At 53.9% G+C, this 24,629-nt stretch overlaps 2 protein-coding genes across 5 annotated transcripts in view; one reads left to right on the forward strand and one right to left on the reverse strand.

The window, feature by feature from the left end:
- Positions 1–2,067: 2,067 nt before the first annotated feature.
- Positions 2,068–16,631, forward strand: OLFML2B (olfactomedin like 2B). 2 transcript variants are annotated; one of them, XM_082052566.1, is made up of 8 exons: positions 2,068–2,400; positions 3,419–3,682; positions 6,963–7,070; positions 10,422–10,589; positions 12,400–12,628; positions 13,498–14,052; positions 14,500–14,676; positions 15,079–16,631. In XM_082052566.1, exons 1-8 carry the CDS (start codon positions 2,257–2,259, stop codon positions 15,678–15,680), a joined length of 2,247 nt encoding a protein of 748 aa, XP_081908692.1. In that variant the 5' UTR covers positions 2,068–2,256; the 3' UTR covers positions 15,681–16,631. The 2 variants fall into 2 exon arrangements, with proteins under 2 accessions (XP_081908692.1, XP_081908691.1); XM_082052565.1 differs by having other exon boundaries at positions 2,069–2,400; positions 13,495–14,052.
- Positions 16,632–16,756: 125 nt separating this feature from the next.
- Positions 16,757–24,629, reverse strand: part of ATF6 (activating transcription factor 6) — a 74,070-nt gene continuing 66,197 nt past the window's right edge. For all 3 annotated transcript variants that reach the window (XM_082052569.1, XM_082052568.1, XM_082052567.1), the window contains one exon: positions 16,757–18,778. In XM_082052569.1, the coding sequence (XP_081908695.1) occupies positions 18,570–18,778 (209 nt within the window). In that variant the 3' untranslated portion in view covers positions 16,757–18,569. The remainder of the gene's footprint in view (positions 18,779–24,629) is intronic.

The following is a 24,629-nucleotide window of genomic DNA, read 5'->3' on the forward strand; positions in this document are numbered from 1 at the left end:
GAGATTTTGTGTGTATTTTTTGTGGGGTTTTTTGGGCTTTTTTTTTTTTTGGTTGTTGGTTGGATTTGGTTTTTCTTTTTTCTTGAAAGGGGAATGTTCAGACTTCAGAGATGATCACAGTGCACCCAAACTGCCTGTCAATATCTCCTTTTGCCCTGAAAGGACAGGATTAAACTTGTCTTTAACCCAAGCTAGATACCACCAGAAAAGCTTTCTTCCCCTTATAAAGAAAAGAAATCAACAAAGGCTGTCAGTAATATGTGAAATCCTTCCTTTTTGTTCTGAAATAGCATGGTTGATTTGTTTTCCTTCTTTTTCCAGCCTTTGAAAGTGACCATTAGTAAAAGGCTTGAAAAGTCAGAGGTTCTGCTTGTTTTGGGACCTCTGGGGGCTGCTCTCGGCTGCTAACCCTGATGGTGACTGGGCTGCATAGGAGCCCAGCACTCTGAGCCAGCTAAGGTCTCCTGGAGGCCCTGCTCTACGAGAGCTGGGGCTGCAGAAGCCCCAGTCTCGCAGCCTCAGGGCGGTCTATGCTGACAGTCAGACAATGAAGTAGCTTCCCCTAGTTCCAGAAGCTCAGCTGTTGTCATCATGGAGCGATGGAAACAGAGCTGGTGCCCAAGGGATGTTTTATCCTTGAGGGAGGCTGGTGGGGGAGAGGCTTTTAGAAGTGACTTGGCCTTCTTATAGCTCTCCAATTGCCCAAAGGATGTCTTTGTCCTCCCATCCTCACTGGCTGCTTCCCCTCCTGCTCTGTTCTGCTCAGCCTTTCTGCAGGCACTCATGCATCCCTGCCCCCTTCTCCACAAGCTTTGCTTCCCAGGGAGGGTGGAGGAGGTGGGGGCACAGCGCCATGCCACACCAAGCCTGTGGTCCTGGCCCTGGAGCCAGCAACTTCCCTGTGCCACAGTGACTTCCTCTCTCACGCAAGATGTTTCCTGTGTGTCTATCAGCTCCATCGCTCTGGCCTGTCCATGGGATGTGAGAGCTGGAGCCCCCCTAGAGATGTGATTTGTCCCAGAGCTGCAGGCACCAGGTTTGAGGTGGTTTTGGGACACATGCATGTTAAGGGCTGGAGGTGCTGTGCTGGTGCACAGCCTTGCTTCAGCAAGAGCTTGGTGTGGCTTCTCGTGCTACCCACTGTGCTTGTGGTTTCTCTTTCTGACCTGTGGGCAGATTTTTAGGCAAATGGAAACCTGTGCAATACCTGGGGTGTGGTGCTGGCGTGCGTTTGATTGCCATCGGTACATTTGTGAGGGAATCTCAGGTTTCATCATTAATTTAGCAAGGTCCAGACATCATCACCACAGTACAGACACCTACGCAGTGGAGGATGCTGTGCTTGTGCTTTCCCCGGGAACAGCGCGTCCAGGACATTTCCGTTTGGCAGGAGGTGCAGAAGGATACAGGACTGCCAGAGCACGGCTGTTTCACAAAGGCGTCAGCCCGAATTTCAGTAAGAATGCAGAGGTCTGCATTCATGGCTATGGGCCTGTCTTGGAAACATCAACTGCTTGTGTGACCCCAGCACACACAGTGTTACTGGAGAGCTGCAGGCATGGTGTGCCATGCTGTGCTATCAGGATGGCTTCCCCATGACCCAAAGCATGCAGAGGATGAGAGCCAGGCTGTTACCAGAGATGGAAAATGATCCAGGCAGGCTGTAAAGATGGCTTTCTGTCCCCCACCAGCTCCCTGGAAACTCCCAGGGGTGGGATGTGCAGGTTTGCTTGGTGCAGAAAGGCAATGCAGGTATTTTGGGAAGATGTGCTGCCAGGTGGGTGGTGGCCCCCCAGAGAAGCCCTGTGTGCAGTAGGTCATCACAACCTGCTTCGAGCAGATGATGCCCAGGTCCTCGCAGCCTCACGCTCCCTCCTGGCCCCAGCCTTCCCCCTGGGACAGGGCTCTCCCTTTCCCACGGAGGCAGCTTGAGCACCAGTCCCACGCACGGCCGCCGCCCCGCCGGGCTAAGGGTGGGCTGCGGAAAGCCCCCGCCACGGGTGGGAAGCGCCGCCCGGAGCGGCCCCGTCCCCGCCCCGCCGCCCTCTCGGCCCCGCCCGGGGGCCCGTCCCGCCGCGGAGGGAGAACCGGAGAGAGGGAGGGAAGGCCGGAGAGAGGGAGGGAAGGCCGGAGGCAGAGAGGGAGGACCGGGGCGGGATCCCGGCCCCGCCCGCCGCGCCGCACCTGAGCGATCAGCGGCGGCTCCGCGCCGGCCTTGGTCCCGGCCCCGGTCCCGGCCCCCTCCGCCGCCCGCCCATGGCTCGGCCGTTGCCGTTGCTGCTCTGCCTGGCCGTGCTGGGCGCCGGCTGCCGGGCAGGGTCTCCCCCAACCGGTACGGCCGGGCCCTCCGCCGAGCCGCTGCAGGACGAGGCGGACAACCAGGAGAACATCCTCTCCCAGGTATCTACGGGGGATGCGGGGCACCTCGGGGGATGCTGGACAACTCGGAGGGTGCTGGGTACCCGCGGCGCGGGGCTGCGCACACCGCGGGAGGTGCTGCTGTGTGCTGCGGTACCCAGCCAGGGGATGCTGTGCGCACCCTGGGTGATACTGGATGTACATGCTCGATGGTGCTGAGAGATGCTGTGCACTCGCTGGCAGTGCTGGGTGAGTGCAACTGCAGGGAATTTTATTGCCCGGGGTACAGTGAACCCACTGAAGCACAACAGGGAGTAGTTCACAGACTCCATCCTATTGTTTCCCAGGGGGTACTCAATAAATAGGGAACTCCTTGGGAGAGGAATTGGTGGAGCCTCTTTGTGTGCTGAGGGGAGGGATCCAGACTTTCCCCGCCAGCGGGATGCGGTGGAGGTTTCTGTTAGATTTGGCTGATTGGACTGTGTGCTATTATCTGCCCTCGGAAATGGCTAACGTTGAGACTATTGGAAACATACCGCCGAAGTTATTTTTGTGCTTGGGCTTTCAGAAGTGCTGTCTGCAAATCTCCGTAAAGGAAATTCCTGGCATTGTATGGGCCTAATCAGAAATACTGTTTCACCACCAGGTTACACTGCTTAAGGCTTTCAGTCACCCTTTCAGCGCACCCTTACCATGTTTACCTGTGTAAAGAAAACTTGCTCAGGGTAGCAGGTGACCTAGTGGGTCTACTGGATACAGAGCACTAGAAAACAGCAGGGTGCAGTTTGTATTTAAAATTAGGTCCATTTTACACGAAGTAGAATAAAAAATACCCTGTTGGAAGAAGCCAGTTCGTATTCCCCTTGTAGGTAGGGATCATAAAGCTCTGCACTCTCTAGAAAACTTCTTGGACAGCAGATTTTGAAAGAGCTGTCCAGTTTCTTCAAGGTTCAGGGTGTCCATATTGTCCTCGTTTGGACCTTGAGGTCCAGGGTGTCCTTGTCCCTTGCTGGGGAAGCAAGGATGAGGAATTTGCTCACTGCTAGTGCTCTGTGCTCAGCTCTTAGGTGACTATGACAAGGTGAAGGCTGTGTCTGAAGGCTCCGACTGTCGGTGTAAATGTCTGGTCAGACCCCTGGGCCGTGGTGCCTGCCAAAGGATTAACGAAGGCGCTTTCAGAGCAGAGGACTTTTACACGGTGGAAACTATCACATCAGGACCCAGCTGCAAGTGTGCGTGCGTGGCCCCCCCCTCGGCCCTCAACCCTTGTGAGGGGGACTTCAGGCTGAAGAAGCTGCGGGAGGCGGAGAGCAGCGACCTGAAGGTAGGAGAGCAGCTTGAATTCAGGTGTCTTTGGGGAGGGGAAGATCTTCCGAAGCCTTTTCTTTCCGATTGTTTTCTATAAAACCTTTTTCCTAAACTTTTTTTTTTTTTCTAAAAAAAAAAATCCTATAGTTACTTTTATATCTGCCTGTATTGTATAAAAATCAAGCTCAGCTTAAGGGATTGTTTTGAGCAGCTGCAGTCGATGATTCACTCAATTCATCCTGTGCTGCCTGGGTCTGCTGTGGCTGCCTGTGCTGGAAGCCCAGGAGGGACTGGGCTGCTCCCTGCCCTTTGTCCAGCGCTAAGTGTCCCCGGGGGGACGGATCTGCTCTGCTCCACAGCTGCTCGATCTCATTCCCATCACACAGAAGGACTTCTGAGGATCCATGCAAAAAGCTATTTTGGGTTCTGTGGGCCTAAAGCCACTGATGCGTCAGTGTGAGGCTGTGTCACACAGCTGGCTGATGGCAGGATGGGTTTTGTTGATTTAAATGCTGCCACTTCTACATTATTTGGTATTTTATCTCTTTAGTAACATGTACCTTTTTTCCAAATGTGACAGTGTTTGTCTCATGACTTTTCGTGGATGCTTACTGCTGCTGGTCTAGCAGCTGGCATCAGACCCTACTGAGTTTTCCGGTGTGTTACCTGTGTAGGGCAGTAGAAATCCTCCCCAACGGGTCTCTGCTTTGCTCCAGCCCTGGGGAGTCCCCAGAGCAGAAGTTTGAGTGCTGGTGGCACTTGTGTGGGTGGTGATGGGACGTACCTTGGGGCAGTACTGCTGGTCCCAGCTCAGGTGGGAAGGCAGGCAGCGTGCAGGGTGCTGTGGGGCAGCCTTCCCCCCCGGGCCACCACCGTGGGTTTGTTCTAATTAATTTGGAGCTTGAGGATGTGTTTCATCTTGTCTGACTGCAGACAGTTAGCAGCTTCTTGTCCAAGCTCCCCTGCAGCTAGGGAAGATAAACAGGCACAGGCAGACAATCCATCATTTCAGTGAAGGAGAAGTCCCAGTCCGGAGTTGTTTGGTGGTCCCTCGCCTGCAGGAGAAGCAAAGATGTCCCAGCTGGCCTTAGATAAGGAGCCATGAGCTCTCTGTGGTTTGGGAAGACAACACCATCCAGGGCGGCAGAGCCACCCCTGAAGTGCCTCGCCTGGAGGCAGGCAGAGGTCCCCCACCAGCAGCTCACACCTCTCTCCCGTCCCCTCCAGAGCCCATCAGCCAGCAAGAAGAGCAGAGCGAGCTGCGCCCTTGGCTCCAGCTGCCTCTTCCCACCGGGGAGCTGCTCACAGCCAGCTGTGGTGTGAAAGCTGGTCCTCTAGGAACTGGCCCAGGCTTCCCGCTCATTTCGCAAGGATCTGCAGCCAAGCGGTTTCACAAGGTTTATCCAAATACACACATGTGGGGTTTTTCTTTGCTGTGAAAGTCAAGCCGTGGGAGCTGTGGAAACAGGCTGCCTTTTTCGCCAAGCACAGAGTCCCTCCCTGGGGTTGGGCTCGCTGGGAACAAACACCTCTTGTAGGAGAAGATAGGAAAGGACACAGCTCCAGCTCTTATGTGACTTGTGAGGAGCAGCTCCTGTGCTCATCAGGGGCTGGGAGGGACAGGCAAGACCACCTCGTGGTTCCTAACAGCCCCCAGGGTTTTACTCTTGCTGGTCTGATGAGCATCATTCTTGCCTGGTCCAGCAGCAGGAAGCATGTAGAGTCAGTCATGCTCTATGTCTGTTGTGCTTTATGAAGCTGCACTGAGCCTCCCAGCTGAAGGCTTCAGTCCCATCTGTGCCTTTGATAAGGTCCCACAGGAATGAACAGACCCTCAGACAGTTGGAACCAAACTCCACAGTGGGTAATGGGAAGGAAACAGAGTGAGTCAGTGCATGCATCAGCATGGTCTTTTGGGGAGGGACAACTTGGTGTTGGCAGGGGTAGCTGAGTCTAAGATCCATTTTTTTGAAATTGCATCTTGCTTGTAGGCATGGTGTGTGTTTTGGGGGTCTGGGACACAGAATCTGTGCAAGAAGTTGGTGTTCAGGAAGATTTTGAAGGTGGTTAATAAAGTCTGCAACCTTTGTGCATTGATGGAAATTATCCAGCCTGGAGGGAAAGTGCATGTCTCCAGTGGCTGTCTGGCAGGTTGCATGCATTGTATCGGTCATCTCCATCCAGTTCTCGGTGGAAAGTGGATGCATAGCCATAAAACAGCCCTTGTCTTTTCATGCTGCTATTTTATCTGGCCCAACAATCTTTCCTTTGCTGTCAACTCCACAGGGTGACTGCAGAGGCTGGGGTGAAAACTCAGAGTGCTGCCAGCAGCGCTGCCTGCACTTCTCCCATGTTTATGGAGCTCTGTTGACCAGTTTGTAGCTGCTGGGAGAAAATGTCACTGCCTTGTAGTAATTCCCATGCACTGAAAATACTTCTCAGCTGCCAGGGCTGTAAGGTTCGCAGTACCGTGCTGTATGTGTGGGGACATGTGTGGACATGTGGGACTGGAGAGAGCAGGTGCGTGTGGGAGCTGAGGCAGGGGATGGCCTGGGGGATAACCCCATCAGCCGGTGCCTGGCTCGGATCTGTCCTCTGCAAAATGAGCACCAGGAACCGTACGAAATGCAGAACAAGGGTATTGCTGTCTGGATCCCAAGGACTGATGAGCAAGGGCTGATGCTGGCAGGATGCGGGGATGCAACACTTCCCACTGCAGGAAGCAGAGGAGTTAAATACAGTGCATCTGTGAAATGGGAGGCTGAAGAAGGCGGCAACATTCTGCTGACAAAGTTGTTCTCTAGGGAAGCAAAGTCTTACCAGGCTGGCACTGAATCTCAGTTGCTTCACTCTTGCATTTGTGAACATTTTAAAACTTTTTAACAAGTTTCTTCTTGTTACTGGAAAAAAAAAAATTGGTGGCATGAACTCAGAGTTTGATGTCAAACACAGTTTTTTTATGTGAGCTGCTGTTTGCTTGTTGCCAGTCACATCACTAGTGGGGCAGCTAAGCCTTTGGGAGTGTGAAAGAGCTTGCTCAGAGCTGGCAAGGAGGGCAGTGCTCTCCTTACTAATCCTCAGCACCCAAAACATGTTATTGAACCCCTGAAGCTCTGCAAGCTTTGCTCCTGACTGCAGCAGTGATGTGGCAGGGCTGTATAAGGAAAAACTTGCATTTTAATAAACTTCTTGTGCTCAGATGCATGCATTACCCTTGACTTTTCAGCTGTAAAACCCATGCAAGGCACTTTGCAGCAAGTGCCCCTGACTGATGGTGTGCTCCTTTTGCCTTACAGCTGTCCTCCATCGTCGAGATGCTGGAAAGTGCCTTTTATGGCCTGGACCTTCTGAAACTGCACTCAGTCACAACCAAACTTGTGGGTCGGGTGGAAAAGCTTGAGGAGGTAAGAGAAGTCCTGCTCCACTTCAGGGTTGTTGCCTTCAGTGGGACTCGCCTCAAGTCTATCCCTTGGTACCTCTGGCGCATTCAGAGCCTCATTCCTTTTGGAAGAAATGTTGATTAGTTGTTTGGCTGAAACTAAAGTAGACCAGACTAAACTTTCCAAGCTAGACCACACTGAACTCTCCAAACTAGACCAGCCCAGGCTCCCCAAAGTTGATCTCCACTGTTCCTCACAGCAGTGCCTACTGTCTTCTGACCCTCTCACTTTCCCTCATCTCTCGTGGCCCAAACTGGGTGCAAGATCCCAGCTGTGGCCTCACCAGGACCAGCATCTCCTTGGGGTCCAAAGAGTGTGCTGTTAAGTTTTTCCTCTTCTTAGTTTTACATCTGTGATGGTGAGATAGTTGCTCTCAACCAGGTGCTTTTGTGCTCCTTGATGTGGGGGAGAGCGGTTCAGGGTTGGTACCGGGACACGCTCACCAGGACTGCTCGTAGCCAAGGAGGTCAAATTCCTTAAGGATAAAGTTATATATTGGGATGTGTTTTAAAAGAGCTGAGCCCTCAGCACTGCTAAAAACATAGATAAAGTACCTCCTGCTTTTTGTAAAGCAGACTTCCAGTGAAATAATTTTCACTTCCATACAGTTTAATATTTCTTTGGATAGCACAATGTAGGGTTTGCAGTTTGTTGAGCTTTGCTCAGCTATGTAGCAACAGGTTGCCAGATTAAATACTGGAGTTTTCTCCCGTGGTCTGTATCTGGGACAGTAATTCCACATTCTTTTTGGAGCAGAGCAGTCCCACTTGTTTGCAGCCAGGAGCAAAGAGGCGATGATTTATAAAGCCAAAATTCCACTTGCGAAGTGTTTCGGCAAGGCACGGCGTGCTCCATCCCGGGGTCAGGAAAGAGACAGCCGAGAGGAGTGCGCTTGCCTGGGGGACTCTGGGTTTCCAAGCACAGTGATTGACCCAAAAGAGGGGAAAAGGGCTTTTGAGGTCTAAAAATAACGAAGCACCAATGTTTTTGTTTGCAATCCCACGCTCTTCCTGTGGTTTAGGATATTCTCCAGTGGCACTGGTAGCCCTGGGTCTGGTGTTGGGTTGAGCCCTGCCCTGGGCAACTGGAACTAGTTGACTGAAAGTCATGCTGATAGATATTGTTACCTTTAAGCGGGTCAGACTAGAGTGGCATGGCCACAGTTGGTGAGCAGGGAGTGCAGATTCCTCAAAGACCTGGCTCGTGGTTGACTCGCAGGCTAAGGGAAGGTCAGTGTTGGGGTTTGGGTACTGAAAAATGGCACAAGTGGTTACTTCACTGTGCTGTTTGGTACCCAAGTGTTCCTGTCTGTTCAGCACCAGCAGTGCTGGTGGCACTTGTCTGTCTGGGCACATCATGGTGACTTGGCAACATAGCTGCTCTGCTCGCAGCCCATTGCAGTGAGGCAGAAGGGCAGAAAGCTCGGTCTGGCTGAAGTAGTTTGCCCAGAGATGGGGCAGTGAAGGTCTGAGAGGGGGGGATTCACAGATTTGGGTCTTTAATTTCCTAGAAGCGGGGCTGCAGTATCATGTAACAAGCAGCTGAAGCTGCCTGCAGGCACTCGGACGGGATGGGGAAGGACAGGAGAGGTCTGGGTGAGATGGAGGTTCCCCGGTGCTGCTGGAGCAGGACAGAGCTGGTGCAGGCAGTGCAGGCAGCAGGTGTGAAATGCTTCCTGCTGCTGGCTTAGCATGTAAATTCCTCTTGAGAGGAGGATCACACCCTGTATCAGTCATGGGATCTGATACAACAGACAGCTGAGATGCTGAACAAGAGCCTGGCATCGCTTCAAAGCATTGGCCTCCCGGGTGGGCATGCTTTTGGCAGCTGCTCCCCAGCAAGGCAGCTGAGCAGCCTGAAGCAGAATCACAGACCAGGCTGTGGTGGTGCCTCCCTGCTCAAGGGGAGACAGATTTTATCCCTGAGCAGGTCATAAGCCAAACATTACATTGAAAAAGTGATAAGGGTCCATGGCTGTTGGAATCAGCCATCATCCCGAAAGGAGGAGGGTGTTGAAGCTGCTTCTGCTCCTAGGAGAGCATCGTGAGATCCCGTTCCTTTTCTTAGTACAGCAAAATGCTTGCTGAAGAGTCCCTGTGTTACTGGACTCAGCCTTAAAATTGCATGATAAAGCTGAGACTCACAGTTCCTGGATAGAGACTGGGAGTTCAGATAATCCATGGAGAGGGCTGGGGATTAACTGAGCTCAGGATGGTATTTTTGCAGACATGAGAAAGTTTGCGAGTTGTTTCCAGGATAACCAGGTATTTTATACAAAAGGTGACAGTCAAGGGACACTTGGTCTGCAGAGCTAGTGCCTTCTCCAGCGAGGCAGCTTCTCTGCTTTGTCTTTAGCTTGCAGCTGTTGCATCAGCTGGCGATTTTGAGGTCGCAGATGGAGGTTATGGTGGGCTTTAGGAGAAATTAATGGCAGGACAGATTGAAAATGAAAGATCAGGGGGAACCACCCCCACTCTCTGTGCAAAAGTGATTGATGTACCATCTATTCAAAGCAGTTGCCATTTAAGATATAAAAGACCAAGGAGTGATGAGCAGAGACTACAACCACCCATTGGAGACAAGGTGTGCCTGTGAAGGCACCCAGCTCCCTCTGGGTCCAGGACAGCTCTCTGAGGGTCCCTGGTTCTCTCTGTTTCCCCAGATTCTCCCTCTCTTTAGTGAGAGTGAAGGGTGGGGAGCGGGAGCCGTCCCTGAGTTCAGGAGCTGCATGGCTGGGCAGTGGGACAGGGTGGGGAGAAGAGCCCGGAGCCATGTCCCAATGCCCTGAGGGGTGCTGTTGTGTCTGGAGCTGGCAGGCAGCTGGGAAAGTTCATGCTTCTCTTGCTCCAAACCAGACAAGGGTGATGCCAACCTTGAGGACTTGCCTTAGGGATCAAGAAGGCAGTGGCCAGCCAGGATGGGACCCTGCTAGGAAAGTGGGATTAATAAATGGGAGAAGAACTCACTAGTACAGGCAAAGACATAAGACTGGGACTTAAGCTTGTCTTCTCTTCCTTTTACCAGCTGGTGAGCATGGCTGAAGATGGGTGTTGAAGAACCTCTAGTCCACTCTTCTGCTCCATGGGGCCCCATGGCAAAGAGTGGGTCTGGGATGTGCACACCAGGGATGGGGTTTCTGGACCCCACTGGGGTCAGGGGCACTTTCTTAGCAACTGAAGTGCCCAGCTCCACAGAGAAGCCCAGAAGTCCAGAGTGGGAGCACAGCACTTGCTGGCTGTGGAGCATCCATTTGGTGGCTGTGGAGCATCCCCTGTCTTTACGTGAGTGGTAAAATCTCCTCTCTTGCTTTCCTAGGGCATGGCCAGGAACTTCTCGCAGGAAGCCAACCAGGCAGGAGCCAGTGTGGAGGAGGGTCCACACCGCAGGGACAGGGAGAACTGCTCCCGCCTCATCACCAACAGCCTTGCTGACATCGAGAGCTCGCTGCAGCGGGACGCCGAGGCTGCCTACATGCACACAGAGGTACGGCCGCACCGACGGTGGCATGGCTCAAGGTCACTGCCAACCCAGGAGCCAGCCCAGGGGGGTGTCCCTGGATGTGGCCACCAGCAGGCCACCAGCCCAGGGTCATTTTCTTCCCTGCTCCACCTGACCCTGTTTCTGTGTCTCCGGCTCCAGCCTGCTTCTCAACACAGCCCAGCTGCTGCCAGGATGGAGGAGGGAAGAGGAGCAGGCTGCTCCCCGGCCTCCCTCCTTCCCGCGGGGCTGTTGGGTTTTGAGGTCAGTGGCGGCTGTGCTGCTCGGAAAGAGTGATGTCATTGTGGGGCCAGCTGGGAAGCGCTGGGAAATGCGGAGCCTTTGATTAGCAGGGCTTGGGGGCTCGGTGGAGGGACAGCCTGTCGCCCTCCCTCCCTCCCAGGCAATTACCCCTCCCCAGCCAGCGCCTGCGCCTGGCTGGCTCCGGGCAGAGATTTGGGTGTCCCACTGGCTCCAGTGCCCAGCCCCACAGCACGGGGGTCCCTGTGGGGTCTTCACAGCGTGGGGACATCCTCTGCTCAGAGCAATGGTTTCTGTGCTGCCCCCGAGAGGGGTAAGAGGGGTATTTTGGGAAAAGGCTCACCCAGGGTGTCCTGACCCCCTTTCTGCCTCGGTGGTGCAATCTAGGGTGGCCTGACACTGCTTTGGACCATGCTGGGTGGCTGCTGGAGCATCCTGCCTTCAGGGCAGGAAGAGGTGTCTGGGGAAGGGGGAACAGTTGCTGCATCATTTCCAGCTCCAAAGAGGGGTGCTCGGCTCCTGAGGACAGCCCACACGTGGGCCTCCTGGCACCAGGACCAGACATTGTGGGTCCTATGCAGAGATGGGCTCCATGAGACCTGGTGGGGATAAAGGGGGACTCCCAGACACGCTGGCGGTCAGTGGGTGGGGAAACGGCACTGGCTGTGATGTGCCGGCGTGCTGTGCTCAGGGGGGCTGTACCCCATGGCAGAGGGTGTCCAGCAGCGCTCCCAGCACCTCGCCCCCGGCTCCCCAGGCCGTAACTTGAGCAGGAGCTCCGCTGCCCACTGGAGAGGAGCCAGCCTGGCCAGGCAGGAGAGCAAACGTGGGGCTTTTATTACCCCGAGTGACCTCATTTCCCAGTGTTCCTCTTTTCTCGCTGTTAATTGCAGCAGGGCTGCAAAGGAACCCTGGGACTGTCTTCTCAGCCAAACGGGCAGCACTTCAACCTTTGGGCTGTCTTTCCGATTTCCTTTAATGAGATGAAATCCTTCAGGCATGAGCTGTGGCAGCTGGTGGCTGCTTCAGCATGGGGTTCCTGGTCCCTATCCAGGGGGTTCCCAGTCCCTGTCCTGGGGGTTCCCAGCCCTGCTGGGAAGGTGTCTTCAGCCTCTCTGCTACACCAAAGCTGGGTGCATGTTGCATGTTCTCTAGGGACCAGCTACCGGCACCAGTCCCTGGTGTGCAAGGGGGTGTCTGGCGGGTGGACATGCAAGCGATGGTATCCAGGGATGTACCTTTCTAATGCCTCCTCGGGGTCCCCTGGCTCTGCTCACACATCCTGCACCCCACTTCCCACAGCTGGTGCCTTACTAAGCACTGGGTCCTGGGTTTGCAGATTGGCATGAAGGTCAGGTGGAGGCAATGCTGCTGATCTGCTGCCCCTACTGTGTCCTGGAGCATTTCCCTGGGCAAAAGTGACTGAGGGTGACCTTGAGAAAGGAGGAAGGACAGAGCATCCTACCCAGTGCTCGATGGCCAGCCTCACCTGCCCTGTCCCCCAAAACTTGGCTGTTCTGACCCATCCTGTAACAACTTCCCACATCTCTTCCAGGGCAGGTACGAAGAAAGATTCCTGAAAGATGAAACCATCTCCCAGCAGATCAACTCTGTCGAGTCCCTCCCGGAGCTGCACCTCTCTCCAGAGGACGAGAAGCCCAAGCAGCTCTTGCAGAGGAAGCTGCATGTGAGGAGCCGGCCTCCTTCCAAGCCCACCATTGTCCGAGGGGTCACCTACTACAAAGCTCAGTCCACCGATTCAGAGAACGACATTGAGGAGCAACGTGAGTTGGGTTTGCAGCCATGTCTGGTGGGATGGCTGGCTGCATCCTGTAGCAAAACCAGCGTTAACCCCCATATTCTGCCTTGTCCCCTGGGAACGCATGGGCAAAGCCTGTGGGGGGTCACCTCGGGGAGGAGGGCTTGGAGGTGGGGACAGGTGGGAGGATCTGTATCTCACTGCTGTGCAGCCTTTGGGGCCTGTGGGAGGGAGTTGCGCAGCATTGTTATGCACGGAAAATTCCTGGGAGCTAAGGACATAGGTCACTGCTTTGGCTTAAAATGCCCATCACCAACACTTTTCCAAAAGTAAATGCAGGTTTATTACATATGTTATTCCTGCAAATCCGGCTGCCTGATGGCATCCCGGGAGGTTTGTGTGGCATCCCAGGAGGCTGGGGTGGTGGAGGCAGCTCGGAGCTGTGGCTGGCTCATGAGACCCCTGAGACGAGGAGGAGCACAGGGCACCCGAGTTGGCTGGAAACCTGAGTGGTCCCCATGATGCTCCCGCTTTGGCAGCCGGGTCGGGTGGGTGGGATCTGGCTGGGTGCTGCAGCTGTCTCCATCCTGCCCCATCTCTGGGAGCTGGCAGGGTGCAATCACTCTCCATCACCTCCCACTCCACTCAGCCTGAGATGGTGGACATGGATGTGATGAGGTCTCACCGACCTCCTAATGTGAGCACCATCAACCCCTGCTGATTGTGCAGCCCTTTTCTGGCTGCAAATTAAGAGGACAGTTGCATGGATTTAGTATGAGAAAGCCTGGAGATGCAGGCAGAGGAGCCAGAGCAGTGGGGCAGGCAGAGAGGGGCCTTAGGGGACCTGCTCCCTCTTGCCGTGGGGCTGATGCCCGTCCCTGTGTTTGGCAGCAGACGAGCTGTTCAGCGGGGACAACACGGTGGACCTGCTGATCGAGGACCAGCTCCTGAGGCCCAGCCCCAGGGCTGGCAAGGGCATGAGGAAGCCCTCCCCGGTGGGATGGCCACCCATGCCTGGCAGCGACCCCACCACCCCGCCAGCTGCCGACACTGCCGCCACGGCCACCGTGCCTCTGTCCCCTGCCACCTCCATGGGCCCCACCCCGGACCCCACTGCTGTGAGCCGGCTGACCCCCACCCCAGAGACCACGACTGCCCTGGTGGGGCTGGCAGAGGAGGGGACCTCACAGCTACCAGCAGCCTTGGCCAGCACAGCCACAGAAAGCATGGCCACAGCTAAGGAGAGCCTGCCCACAGCCACCACCGCTGTCCCCAGCCCTGCCATGGCCACAACTGCTGGGACCTTGAGGGACGTGACAATGAGCCCTTCCCTGGAGAGCAGCCCAGGAGCGTGGGAACAGGCGAGCACCCCTGCAACACCAGTCAGCCCCACCATCCCTGCCACCCCAAAGCAGGGACTGGAGGAGGAGGACATCAGGAACATAATTGGTGAGTACCTGCGTGTCCTGCACCGATCCAGCTGTATGTGGGGGGGGGGGCTGAGTGTAGAACACCTTGATTTGGTCACAGGTGGAATGTGTCATGGAGGTGGTGACTGGATAGCACTTTACTGGGGCACCAGCTTTACTCATTTGTTAGCTCTGGAACCTACTGTAGTCTCCTAGTTTGAAGGGCCGGGCAGGGGAGAAAAAGGCCTCCCTGGGGATGGATCCAAAACAGGCAGCAGCCTCTGCTGGGACAGGGACATGGCTGTCGGGGATGTTTGCAGAATCTGGCCGGAGCTGCTAGGCCTTGTGAGGCTGAGACCAGGCCGAGGCAGCGGGGGTACCTGCTGGGGGGGCTGGAGTGGGGGTGATGCCCGCACACTCCCAGCAGGATCAGGGAGAACATGGCCACCCTTACTTGGGCCTTACAAGCCTTTCTCTGCTCATGCAGGGCGCTGCAAGGACACGCTGTCCACCATCTCAGGGCCCACCACCCAGAACACCTATGGGCGCAACGAGGGGGCCTGGATGAAGGACCCCCTGGCCAGGGAGGAGCGGATCTACGTCACCAACTACTACTACGGGAACACACTGGTGGAGTTCAGGAACCTGGACAACTTCAAGCAAGGTGGGCTTGCGCCATCCCCGATGCTGTGCCGGCCATCGCTTGGCTGGTCCAAGTAGCGTCCCCATTCCCTGGGAAGCCACGCTGTGGGGGACCTGCCACCCTTGGACAGCTGTACCTAGTGTGTGGGGTTCAGAGCACGGGGCAGGTCAGGCTGCCTGTGGTGGCTCTGGACATGCTTGTCACCACGCCGGCTTGTGGCTGTGGCCAGGGAAGGAGTGCAGGCAGGACTGGGGGCAAGGGGTGCTGGCAGCAGGGCCACCAACCCCAAAGCTCTAGGTGAACATGCTTTAGCAGGTGGGTTGGACTAGATGATCTCCAGAAGTCCCTTCCAGCCCCAACCATTCTGTGATTCTGTTGAAAGCAAAGGGAAGGTCTCACCCACAAGGTGTCTCCACCCTGCAGGTCGCTGGAGCAACTCCTACAAGCTCCCATACAGCTGGATTGGGACGGGACACGTTGTCTACAATGGTTCCTTCTACTACAACCGAGCCTTCACACGCAACATCATCAAATACGACCTTAAGCAGCGGTACGTGGCCGCCTGGGCTATGCTGCACGACGTGGCCTATGAGGAGTCCACCCCGTGGCGGTGGCGAGGCCACTCGGACGTGGACTTTGCCGTGGATGAGAACGGCCTGTGGATCATCTACCCGGCCATCAGCTATGAGGGCTTCAACCAGGAGGTGATTGTGCTGAGCAAGCTGAACGCAGCCGACCTCAGCACCCAGAAGGAGACAACGTGGCGGACGGGGCTGCGGAAGAACTTCTACGGGAACTGCTTTGTCATCTGCGGGGTCCTGTACGCAGTTGACAGCTACAACAAGAGGAATGCCAACATCTCCTATGCCTTTGACACACATACCAACACACAGATCATCCCCCGGCTGCTCTTTGAGAATGAGTATGCCTACACCACGCAGATAGACTATAACCCTAAGGATCGCCTGCTCTATGCCTGGGACAATGGGCATCAAGTCACCTACCATGTCATCTTTGCCTACTGAGACCCACCCCCCCCACAGTGGGGCACTGCGAGCCAGGGGCCACCAGCACCTTTTATTATTATTTTTATTGTTATTTTGTACAAATCAAAGAGTAAATGATGCGTTTTGTTTCGAGCTCGTTTTTTACGGTGGATTGTAGATCAATCCCCAGGCCAGAACCACCCCCTTTGTTTTTGCTGTAACTTTACTTCTTTTTTTCCTTCCCGTGGGGAGGGTTTTGGAGGGCAGACCTGGCTCTCCTGCCTGTAGAGGAGGAGGTGGCTGAGATGCTGCTCTCCTGATGAGGTTTTTAGCTAAAGATGGTCAGCAGGAGCCCCAGAACCTGGTGCGAAGCTGGCCTTTCTCCTGCAGGCACCAGATCGCAGCAGGATACTGATGTCCGTCTGCCCTGGTGGAGGGCGTGCGTGTCCCACGGGGATGTCCCACCTTTCAGGACCATCATCCCAGCCAATGGCCAGCAGGCCCTTCGGCGATCCTGCTGTACAATGGGGCTGAGAGCGCCGCTCTGGCAGCCCCTGGTGCTGGCACTTAATGCTGAGGACTGTCCCCTCTGGCCGCAACTCTGCCCTTTGCAACCTGCTCTGGGGGGCTGGGCACACCCCCAGCCCTGACTCCCATCTGGGGCTAGCTGGCAGCAGGAGGGGGACATTGTAAATGCGTGTAGATGGCTTTTGTTTGTTCATTTTGTAACCTGAAATAGTCCCCTATGGCATTTGCTGGGCGAAGGCTCTGCTTGGCCGGGTGTGGGGTTGCCTGTTCAGGGAGCTGTGGGGCTGGGGGGACCCCTCAGGGCTGGGGGAGCCCTTGCTCCCCATCCTGCTGCCACTCCAGCTCCTGCTGTGTCTCCTGTTGGCTTTCGTGAACCCCTCGCTGCGGCATAGCCCCTGTCCTTCACCCACCAGAATCTTGTATTTACCTGCTGTCCATAATAAAAGATCAAGTACCGTTGCAGCTGTTCGGGGCCTTCTTTGGGTCTGGTTCACCCTCCGGGTGCACAGGGTTATTTTGGTTTGTTCAGGGAGTGCCATTCGCTTAAGTAAAACAGTATTAACAAGCAAAATAATAGTAACTAAGTATTAATAAATAAAAGAACCATTTTATTGCCATCAGTGTTAGGGAAACAACAGAACTACCCAGGACGAGGGGTGCCCTCCACCACCAGTGCCCATAGGTGCTGGCTGGGGACATGGTGCCACTGCAGTCCCTGAGCCCTTGGCAGCAGCCCTTTCCAACGTGCCAGGCTGTGCCACTCTCAGCCACCACCCCTGGGTCCCTTCCCCAGCTCCCCAGCAGCAAACACCCACCCAGAGCAGCCGGGAGAGCTGCGTGCCTCTGGCTGGGGCACCGCCAGGGTTTTATTTTTGACTATTGTGCGCGCTGGCCCACAGTCAGGTGGGGCCGGGGCCAGGAAAACAGAACTGGTGCAAGGAGCGCGGCCAAACCCCTCGCCGAGTGCGGCTGCTTCCCAGCAGTGTGAGTGCCGAGGGGCCGGGGGGCCTGTGCAGCTCACCCTGACTACGTGGCAAAGGGCAAAGCTTTTCCATAGTGTTGCAAAGGCTGGATTGCTCCTCACCCTCCTCCTCGGAGCTGTTTGTCCTGTTGCAGGATCAACTTTTATCTCTGAACAGGCACACACAAAAATAATAATAATTATATTAATAATAGTAAAAGTAAAAAAAATACATCATCAGTCAGTGGTTCAGACAATGGAGGAAAAGCAGTTGGCTGGCAAACTGGAGCCCATCATTTTCTGTGCTAACTGCAAAGGGGAAAAAAATAGTGTAACATGCGGAAGTCATTAGGAAAGGCCGACGCTCCGCTGGCGTCTCATCCCAGCTGAGCACCACAGCGCACCCTGCGCTGGAGGCTCTCGGCCCAGTTCAGCTGGGGCTTGGCTGACAAACCGGGCATCGGTTCCCAGAGCTCTGAGTGGGCTTGGTAATGGCAGCAAGAGCCATGGCCAGCGGATTGGTGCTGCGGGCCAACGGAATGCGCCTCTGCTGCAGGAGCGGTGGCTGGTGGTGCTGCAGGGCAGAGAGGGGCTGCGTGGCTGTCAACATGTGTCTGTATGTCTGTGTTTCAGAAGGAAGGTGCTGTGGCTGTGTCCCACTGAGCTGAAACAGGCTGTGCTGCTCCATAGGCTGTCAGCTGTGAAAAACATTAAATATGACCAAAAAAAAAACGCTTAAAAGCCAAACAAAAAATAGGGAGGAGGAAAAAGGAAAAAGAAAAGAAAAAAGGGGGGAAAAAAAAAAGGAGGAAAAAAAAAAAGAGGGAAAAAAAAAAAGGAAAAACAGGAAAACAGGAAAAAAACAGGGGGGGGGAGGGAAAAAAGGAAAAAACCCCAAACAAAAATAAGGAACTAAAAAGAACAGCAGTATAATCTTTAGAAATGCCTGTGCTGCACTTAATCACCACCCTTGGGCCAAGCCCCAGCTTTTGCCATGTGGCCGCATGGGCTGGAGAAGACACCAGCAGGACCCCAGTGCTCAGCACCCCACCTCGGGAGAAGGTTTAACAGGGATCAAAAAAAAAAAAACAAACCCAAACCAAACCAACAAAACACCACAAATTTGGACAGTGCATAAGTAGCAAGAACGGCCCGTGCCCCCCCAGTGCCAGCGCCAGGCTGCTGATGCAGACAGCAGCTGCAGCAGCGTGCAGCACCCGGCACTGGACACCGCACTGCGGGTCACCTGGCCTGTCCCCGGCAGAGCTGTATGAGCCCCAGGCAGGACACAGCCTGCAGCAAGGGTCGGGCACAGGAACAGGCTAAGTGGGGTCTGTGCCGTATGCCAGGAGCCCCAGGGAGCCCCCAGCGCAGGGGCTCAGTCTGGCAGCAGGAGCTGCTGTATTTCAGGTGCAGGGGCCATGCCGGGATCGCAGGAGCTACTGCAGGGATTTGACAATCGCCCTCAGGGTGTGGGGCATCTCTGGGACCGAGGGAGATGAGCTGTAGAAGGTGTTGGTGTGATTTCTGCGCTGCTCTCGGAGGTAAGGAGGGACAGATGAACTTTTGATGTGGAGGATCCTGGTGTCCATCACTTCGCAGTCGATCTGCATCATCACCTCGTAGTCCTGCCCATTGATCACATTCTCTGCAAAAGTAAGGAAAAAAGAAAAAAAAAAAGTCAGAATTAGCCCTGCAAGCTAGTGACCTAATGGCACCAAAAGCAGAGCTTTCTGGACCCCTTTTTTTTCTGGAGCAGGAGCTGGACGGGGGAACCCTTTCTTTTTGCAGCTCCATCTCACACAGTGCAGCCTCAGCCTGCTCAAGACAACTTAAAGGGCCTGGGCCATGCTTACCATGTGCAGTCACACCTAGATATTAATGCCTTTTCCACTTCTTCATCTGCACATAATTACCACCAGAGTTTGCCTTGTATAACATTTATTACTGAACTGTTGTTCTCGAGCCACTAAAGCGCAGAGGTGATTGAAGATAGGGATTACTTAAGAAAGCTGAATGTTTCACTTTCTTTTCATTGTTTTAAGAATACTGTAACCCTCTTGACACTGAGGATCTAGAGGAATTTCTTCACAGGATTACTGAGAAAAAAAAAGTCAAAATCCTCTTTCTCAGAAGAATTAACTGTACCTCATTACCGTGCAGGACCCCGACACAAGGACATGCTGGGCTGCACCACCCCAGCGCGGCCCCTGGCCCGGCACGTCGGCCGCTGCAGAAGCTCCTGGGCTCGCAGGCAGGGGCTGAGCACATGGCCAGCATCTGCTGCCTGGATTTAAAGGTGGGAGACTATTCCCTGCATAGATACTGTGTCCAGGAATGCGAGAGCCAAGATCGGATTTCCAGGCATGACCAACCCTTGCTTTTCAGTTAGAAACGCTGACTGCCAGCGGCAGCATTTTCTTTCTGTACTAAGAAGGATGGCAGATCACCTAATAGAAAGCGTATGGACTAGAGGAATGCAATGTATATTACTGATTTTTACTGTTTTCCTGGATTAACTCTGACTCTGGATGACAGCTGACAACCGCGGACAGACCCTCTTGTACCCCACGCCACCTGTAGAAGCCATTAGATCAAGTACGTCTGGTACAGTAATGAAAAGCAGGAGTAGACCCTTGCTAAGGAAGCTGAGAGCCTGCAAGGGAAATCAAAGCTCCCACCTGCAGAAATGAAATGGAAAAAGCTCTGTACGTGCCACTGAGTGACTGAGGCCAGGAGCAGCTGTGCATGTCTCTGTGCTGCTGATCCAAACACCCCAACATGAGCCTCACCCCTCCTGGCCATGGTGCTGCTGATAAAGCCCTGCCATAGCTTTGGGTGTTGTGCCCAGTTGAGACCCTTTTTGAGGTCACTCTTCCACGTCACCCCTTCTCTCACCCTTTGGATGTACTCTTGGTTCTCACCAAGGAGGCTCAGGACCAGATGGAGAGGGCTGGACTGCTGGTGCTGCTCAGGACAAGGCTGCATGGAGCAGCTGAGGGCACAAGGAGAGGCTGTCGGGGGGTAGGAGCCTGGCTTTGGGCTGGAGAGAGCCAACAGGAACAGATCAGCTCCCTGTGACACAGCAAGCTGAAAATGCAGCTCCTCAGCTCTCACATTGCAAAGATGACAGCTTGACAGGAGAAATTGTGCTCCAAAGCCACAAGTGGGTGAGGTGGGATGGGATGGCAACCAGGTCCAGGAAAACCTCTCGGCGAGGCAGTAAGACTCTCCCGCTGCCCACAGCAGCCAGCGCAGCAGGATATCACCGTGTTCCTTGGCACAGCAGAACATGGAGGAGAAGAGCAATCCCAGAGAGGAGCCTGTGCGAGGGAGGGAGCTGGAGCTGCACTGCGTGGGTAGCAGCACGGGAACCAGACCAGCCCACCTCAGCCAGCCGGGATCCCGCTGCTCCAGAGCTGGCACAGGCTCCCCCCCGCAACTCCGTGGGCCATGATTAAGTAAGTCATAGTTCTGCTCCCCTGTGTGAGAGGTGCTGTGTCTTCTGAGGCCATCGCAGTTGAGATAGCTGTGAGGAGTCAGGCTCACAATGAGCCTCTCTGGCCAGACCCACACACCCAACTCAGACATTCGCAAAGTGCCTGCATCCTGCCCTGTGCATATGAATTCAACACAAGTATCTGATTCCTTCCCCTTCTGGGTTGAAAGCACTGTTGATGAAGAAATGCTGGAGGAAGCCTCCGCAAAGGGTCCCAGAGGGATGAGGACAGCAGTGGGAATGGCTCAACTCCCAACACAGACATTTCTAGCAGCCCTTCTGATTACCATCAGCACCAAGATGATGTAGAAGAGGAGGTGGGATTCTCAGCAAAGACAGCAGTTGCTGCTTGGTGATGCTGCTGGGCACCTGGACCAGCGTGGAAGCCGTGCCAGCTCCGGGATGCCTGCCCACCATCGGAAAGCCCTGCCTGGCCCACCCCAGCCCAGAGGGTGGAGGGGCTGATGCTCTCAACAAAACAATAAGCAAACGTGACCTGAATGCAGCCGGCGCAACCCGATGTTTGGAAAGACTAACTCACTGTCACAGGGGCAGCCATTGCAAAAATGATTCCACACGGCTCCATCCTGAGCTCGATGCCATTAAACTGTTTCATGATCTGGATGAGGAATAGAGCATGTACTTTTAAGAGTTCTGGAAGATGTTGAACTGGAGAGATTTCAACCACCTTGGAGTACTGGATTAGACTGCAGTTTCAATAAAAGAGAGAAGCTGTCCAAAATCTTCAGGATGCATTTCAACCAAAGCCAGAGCAAAGCACAACACTCGGGAGAACTGGAAAACACAAGTACAAAATGGGGCTGGGCAGAAGCATTGCAGAAAAAGTTTGAGGACTAGAGAGGATCATTTTGCATAAGCCAATGGCACGACAGGACTAGAAATAATCAGCTCGATTTCAAGAGAAACAGTTTTATCTTTGACCAAGTTTCTAATGATAATGAAATACAAGCCCTGGATTAAACTATTGGGAGACCATCTCTGTGACTGGCAGTTTTTAAGGGAAGGCTGGATGATCATCTATCAGACAAGACCCAGGGTACCTGACCCTGCTTCCTCCACACAGGCACAGCCACTTGCAGTAACAGAATCATAGAATCATTTTGGTTGGAAAAGACCTTTAAAATCATCAAGTCCAACCATTGACCTAGCACTGCCAAGTTCACCCCTAAACCGTGTCCCTGAGAACCTCACCTACCTCATCAGTTGCTCGTGGTCTCTCTCGCCCTGCCTTTCTGTGAGCTGCAGGTGCTTCTTCATGGCTGGAGCCCCTCTGGGCAGACCACGACCAATCACAGAGCCCAGGTCCACAAAGTAGCCACCATACGTCAACTAAGCTGCCACAGTTGTCCGTCTGCTCTTTGCTCGTGACAAAGACAAGGCAGCGCAACTTGGGCGAAGCACTTTGAGTGAGGTTTGAGTTGACGTTTGCCTCAGAGTAGGGATGCGCCCCAGCCAGTGCCCATGGTTCAGACAGCAGTGAGAACACCGCTGTGCCTGCCTGCCTGCCTTCCTTCCTTCCCTTCTACAGAGCCACCCAGCAGAACCAACATGCCCAGCTCTACTCCCACACTGTGCTCACATAATTTATGTTAAAGTTACATGCCAGGAAATTATCTCTGCACAAAGTGATACTAAAACACCAACTCTTTTAAAACCATTAACAGCTACTCACACCCTTTATACTTCCTTCTAACAAGAAAGCTTGCTCCACCACACCAGATTCCAAAGGCAGTGCCAGTGTTAATTTACACTCGAGCGCCTTCTGCAGCCCCATCCATACCACTGGCAGGAACCCCAGCAGCTTTCAAAGAGCCGCCGGATGAGTTCCAGCACCTGGTTGCTTTGTGCTAGCTGTACCAAGCTGATGATGCTGAAGTTTGGTTTAAAGAATGATTTAGCACCAAACTGCTCAAACGATTTATAGCGCAAAACAGAGCTTACGTCTGGGGCAGCACAGAGTTCCGCAAGCTGTGCGCAGCTCTGGGGCTGGCCTGCCGAAGGGCTGCAGTTGTCACCAGACACAACTCAGGGGCTTCCTCTGCTCTGCCACTCTACGATCTTCCATCTCATCCACACTGAGCAGCCCCGACTGTCCTACCCAGCACATCTGGACAGTGTTTCCACCCAAAGGGCTGCTATACACTACCAAATAAGTATATAAATGAAGCAGTGTTACTGTAACAGCTACAAAGACTAAAAATACGCTCAGTGAAACAAGGCAGCAGGGTTCCTAAAATATTTACAGATTTGCTTGTTAGACAGGATTATTTGAGGCAAGGGAGAAAGTTATATTGTGACCCAAATAACTTCTCTTTTTAAAAGCAAATTCCTGCTTGGAACTATTGCCAAGCAAACCAGTTGCGATGGTCTCACCTCTGCAGACACAGCTGTCCTCAGCCCTGACACTGGTGAAGGGAGGTCTGGGTCTCCAAGCACCTCTCAAAAACAGTGAGCCAGCCATGGTCAGAAACACCGGATCCGCATAATCGAAATTACTTTGATGAGCCACAAGCTGACAGCACGAGACAGGGTCTCTGCCCACATCTAAGCCGTTGAAGCAGTGGTGCCAGGGGCTGTCCAAGGGGCAAGCAAGAAAGCTGGAGGAAACCAGCTCTCTGTGGCCTCCTAAGGAAATAATGGAGCCACAGGAGAGATGGGCACTGGCCGTGGATGAGGAGCACAACGTGCCATTAGCTTACACCACTGTGTGATTTTTGGAAAAGGCTGGTGCCTGCAGGCAATGTGGTCAGTGGCAGATCTGTGCCAGATGTGCTTCCAGTACCTGGTCCAGACTGGGAGGTCTCAGGAAGAGGGAAGGAAGCCTACTCTACCCAGGGACCATTTCCCACCTGATCTCTGACCTCCCCTTCCAACCTCCTTTCATGCTGGATGCTCACTTCCCTCTCTGAGAAAGAGTATGAACTACAGAGGAAAGGGTCCTGTGTGGATCTACTGCAATTACTCTTGTTTTGGAGGGGGAGCCAACAGGCATCTCAAGAAGAGAAGATCAGCGTCACCACTGTTGACCCTCCCAGGCACATCATTTAAAGCTCCCTCAGGTAGAGTATTTCTTGGAAATACCAAGACATTTTTGACAGCCCTGGCTGTGCATTTGCGTGTTGTTGGCAGGGTATCATTGCTGCACAACGGCCATATTTGAAATCTATCCAGCTGTGGCAATGCTAATGACAAGGGAAAAAAAACAGAAGAGAAAACAAAGACAAGAGGAAAGGCAGTTTTGCTGCACAGAAAGCTCTGTTGGGAGTGAAGGACAGAGGCTGGAGAGAGCAGCTCTGCTGGGCAAACTATCCCCTGCCAGCGCGGGGGACACAAACAGCACAAACAAACTCCCACACACAGCCTGCAAACCCAGACATGTGACTTACAAGACAAATAACTGTAGCCAGGAAAGCAGCCCCAAAAGGCACTCTGGTAGAAGCTTCTTGCAAGAACAAGGGCTGGAGCAGGACAGCACAGGGGGGACTGCTGCCTCGAGTGCAGCAGGGAGGGACCAGCAGACATGGGCATGTCCCCTTTGGTCCCCACCATGGGTCTAGCATCCCACAGATGCTGGTAGAGCTCTAAAACCTTGCTGGCCCAGTGCTATCTTTGGTTTTAAATGCTACCAAGCTCCTCCTTTTCCCCGCTGTGCTGTTGGACTGGCCGCTGTCCTTTTCTAGCCATGGCACTGCCTAAGGACGCTGTTCTGCACAGGCAGGAGAGCAAAGTCCTGGCAGCAAAGCCCCATCCGACCTGCACATCTGGCTCTAAGAGTGACCAGCAGCAGACCAACAGTCAGGGCAAGCATACACTTTTGGTGATACATGAAACAGTAAGCAACTGCTTCCCAGACACCTTATCTATACTATTCACGGTTCTTCTGGTTCTGTTATAACATTTTCCTCAGCCTTTGCTGTCAAATTCAACTGTAAATTCTTTTGCACTTTTTCACACCAAGTTTCACCTACTGAATGGAATT

The sequence above is a fragment of the Streptopelia decaocto genome (assembly GCF_964273445.1).
Source record: "Streptopelia decaocto genome assembly, chromosome: 5".
NCBI classification, from domain to species: domain Eukaryota; kingdom Metazoa; phylum Chordata; class Aves; order Columbiformes; family Columbidae; genus Streptopelia; species Streptopelia decaocto.

What these genes read in the sequence shown, in the direction of transcription:
- OLFML2B (XM_082052565.1), top strand. Translation starts at nt 2,257, where the DNA reads ATGGCTCGGCCGTTGCCGTTGCTGCTCTGCCTGGCCGTGCTGGGCGCC. An exon ending in CTGCCTACATGCACACAGAG is followed by an intron (nt 10,590 to 12,399) that starts GTACGGCCGCAC and finishes CATCTCTTCCAG; the next exon opens with GGCAGGTACGAAGAAAGATT. An exon ending in GGACATCAGGAACATAATTG is followed by an intron (nt 14,053 to 14,499) that starts GTGAGTACCTGC and finishes CTGCTCATGCAG; the next exon opens with GGCGCTGCAAGGACACGCTG.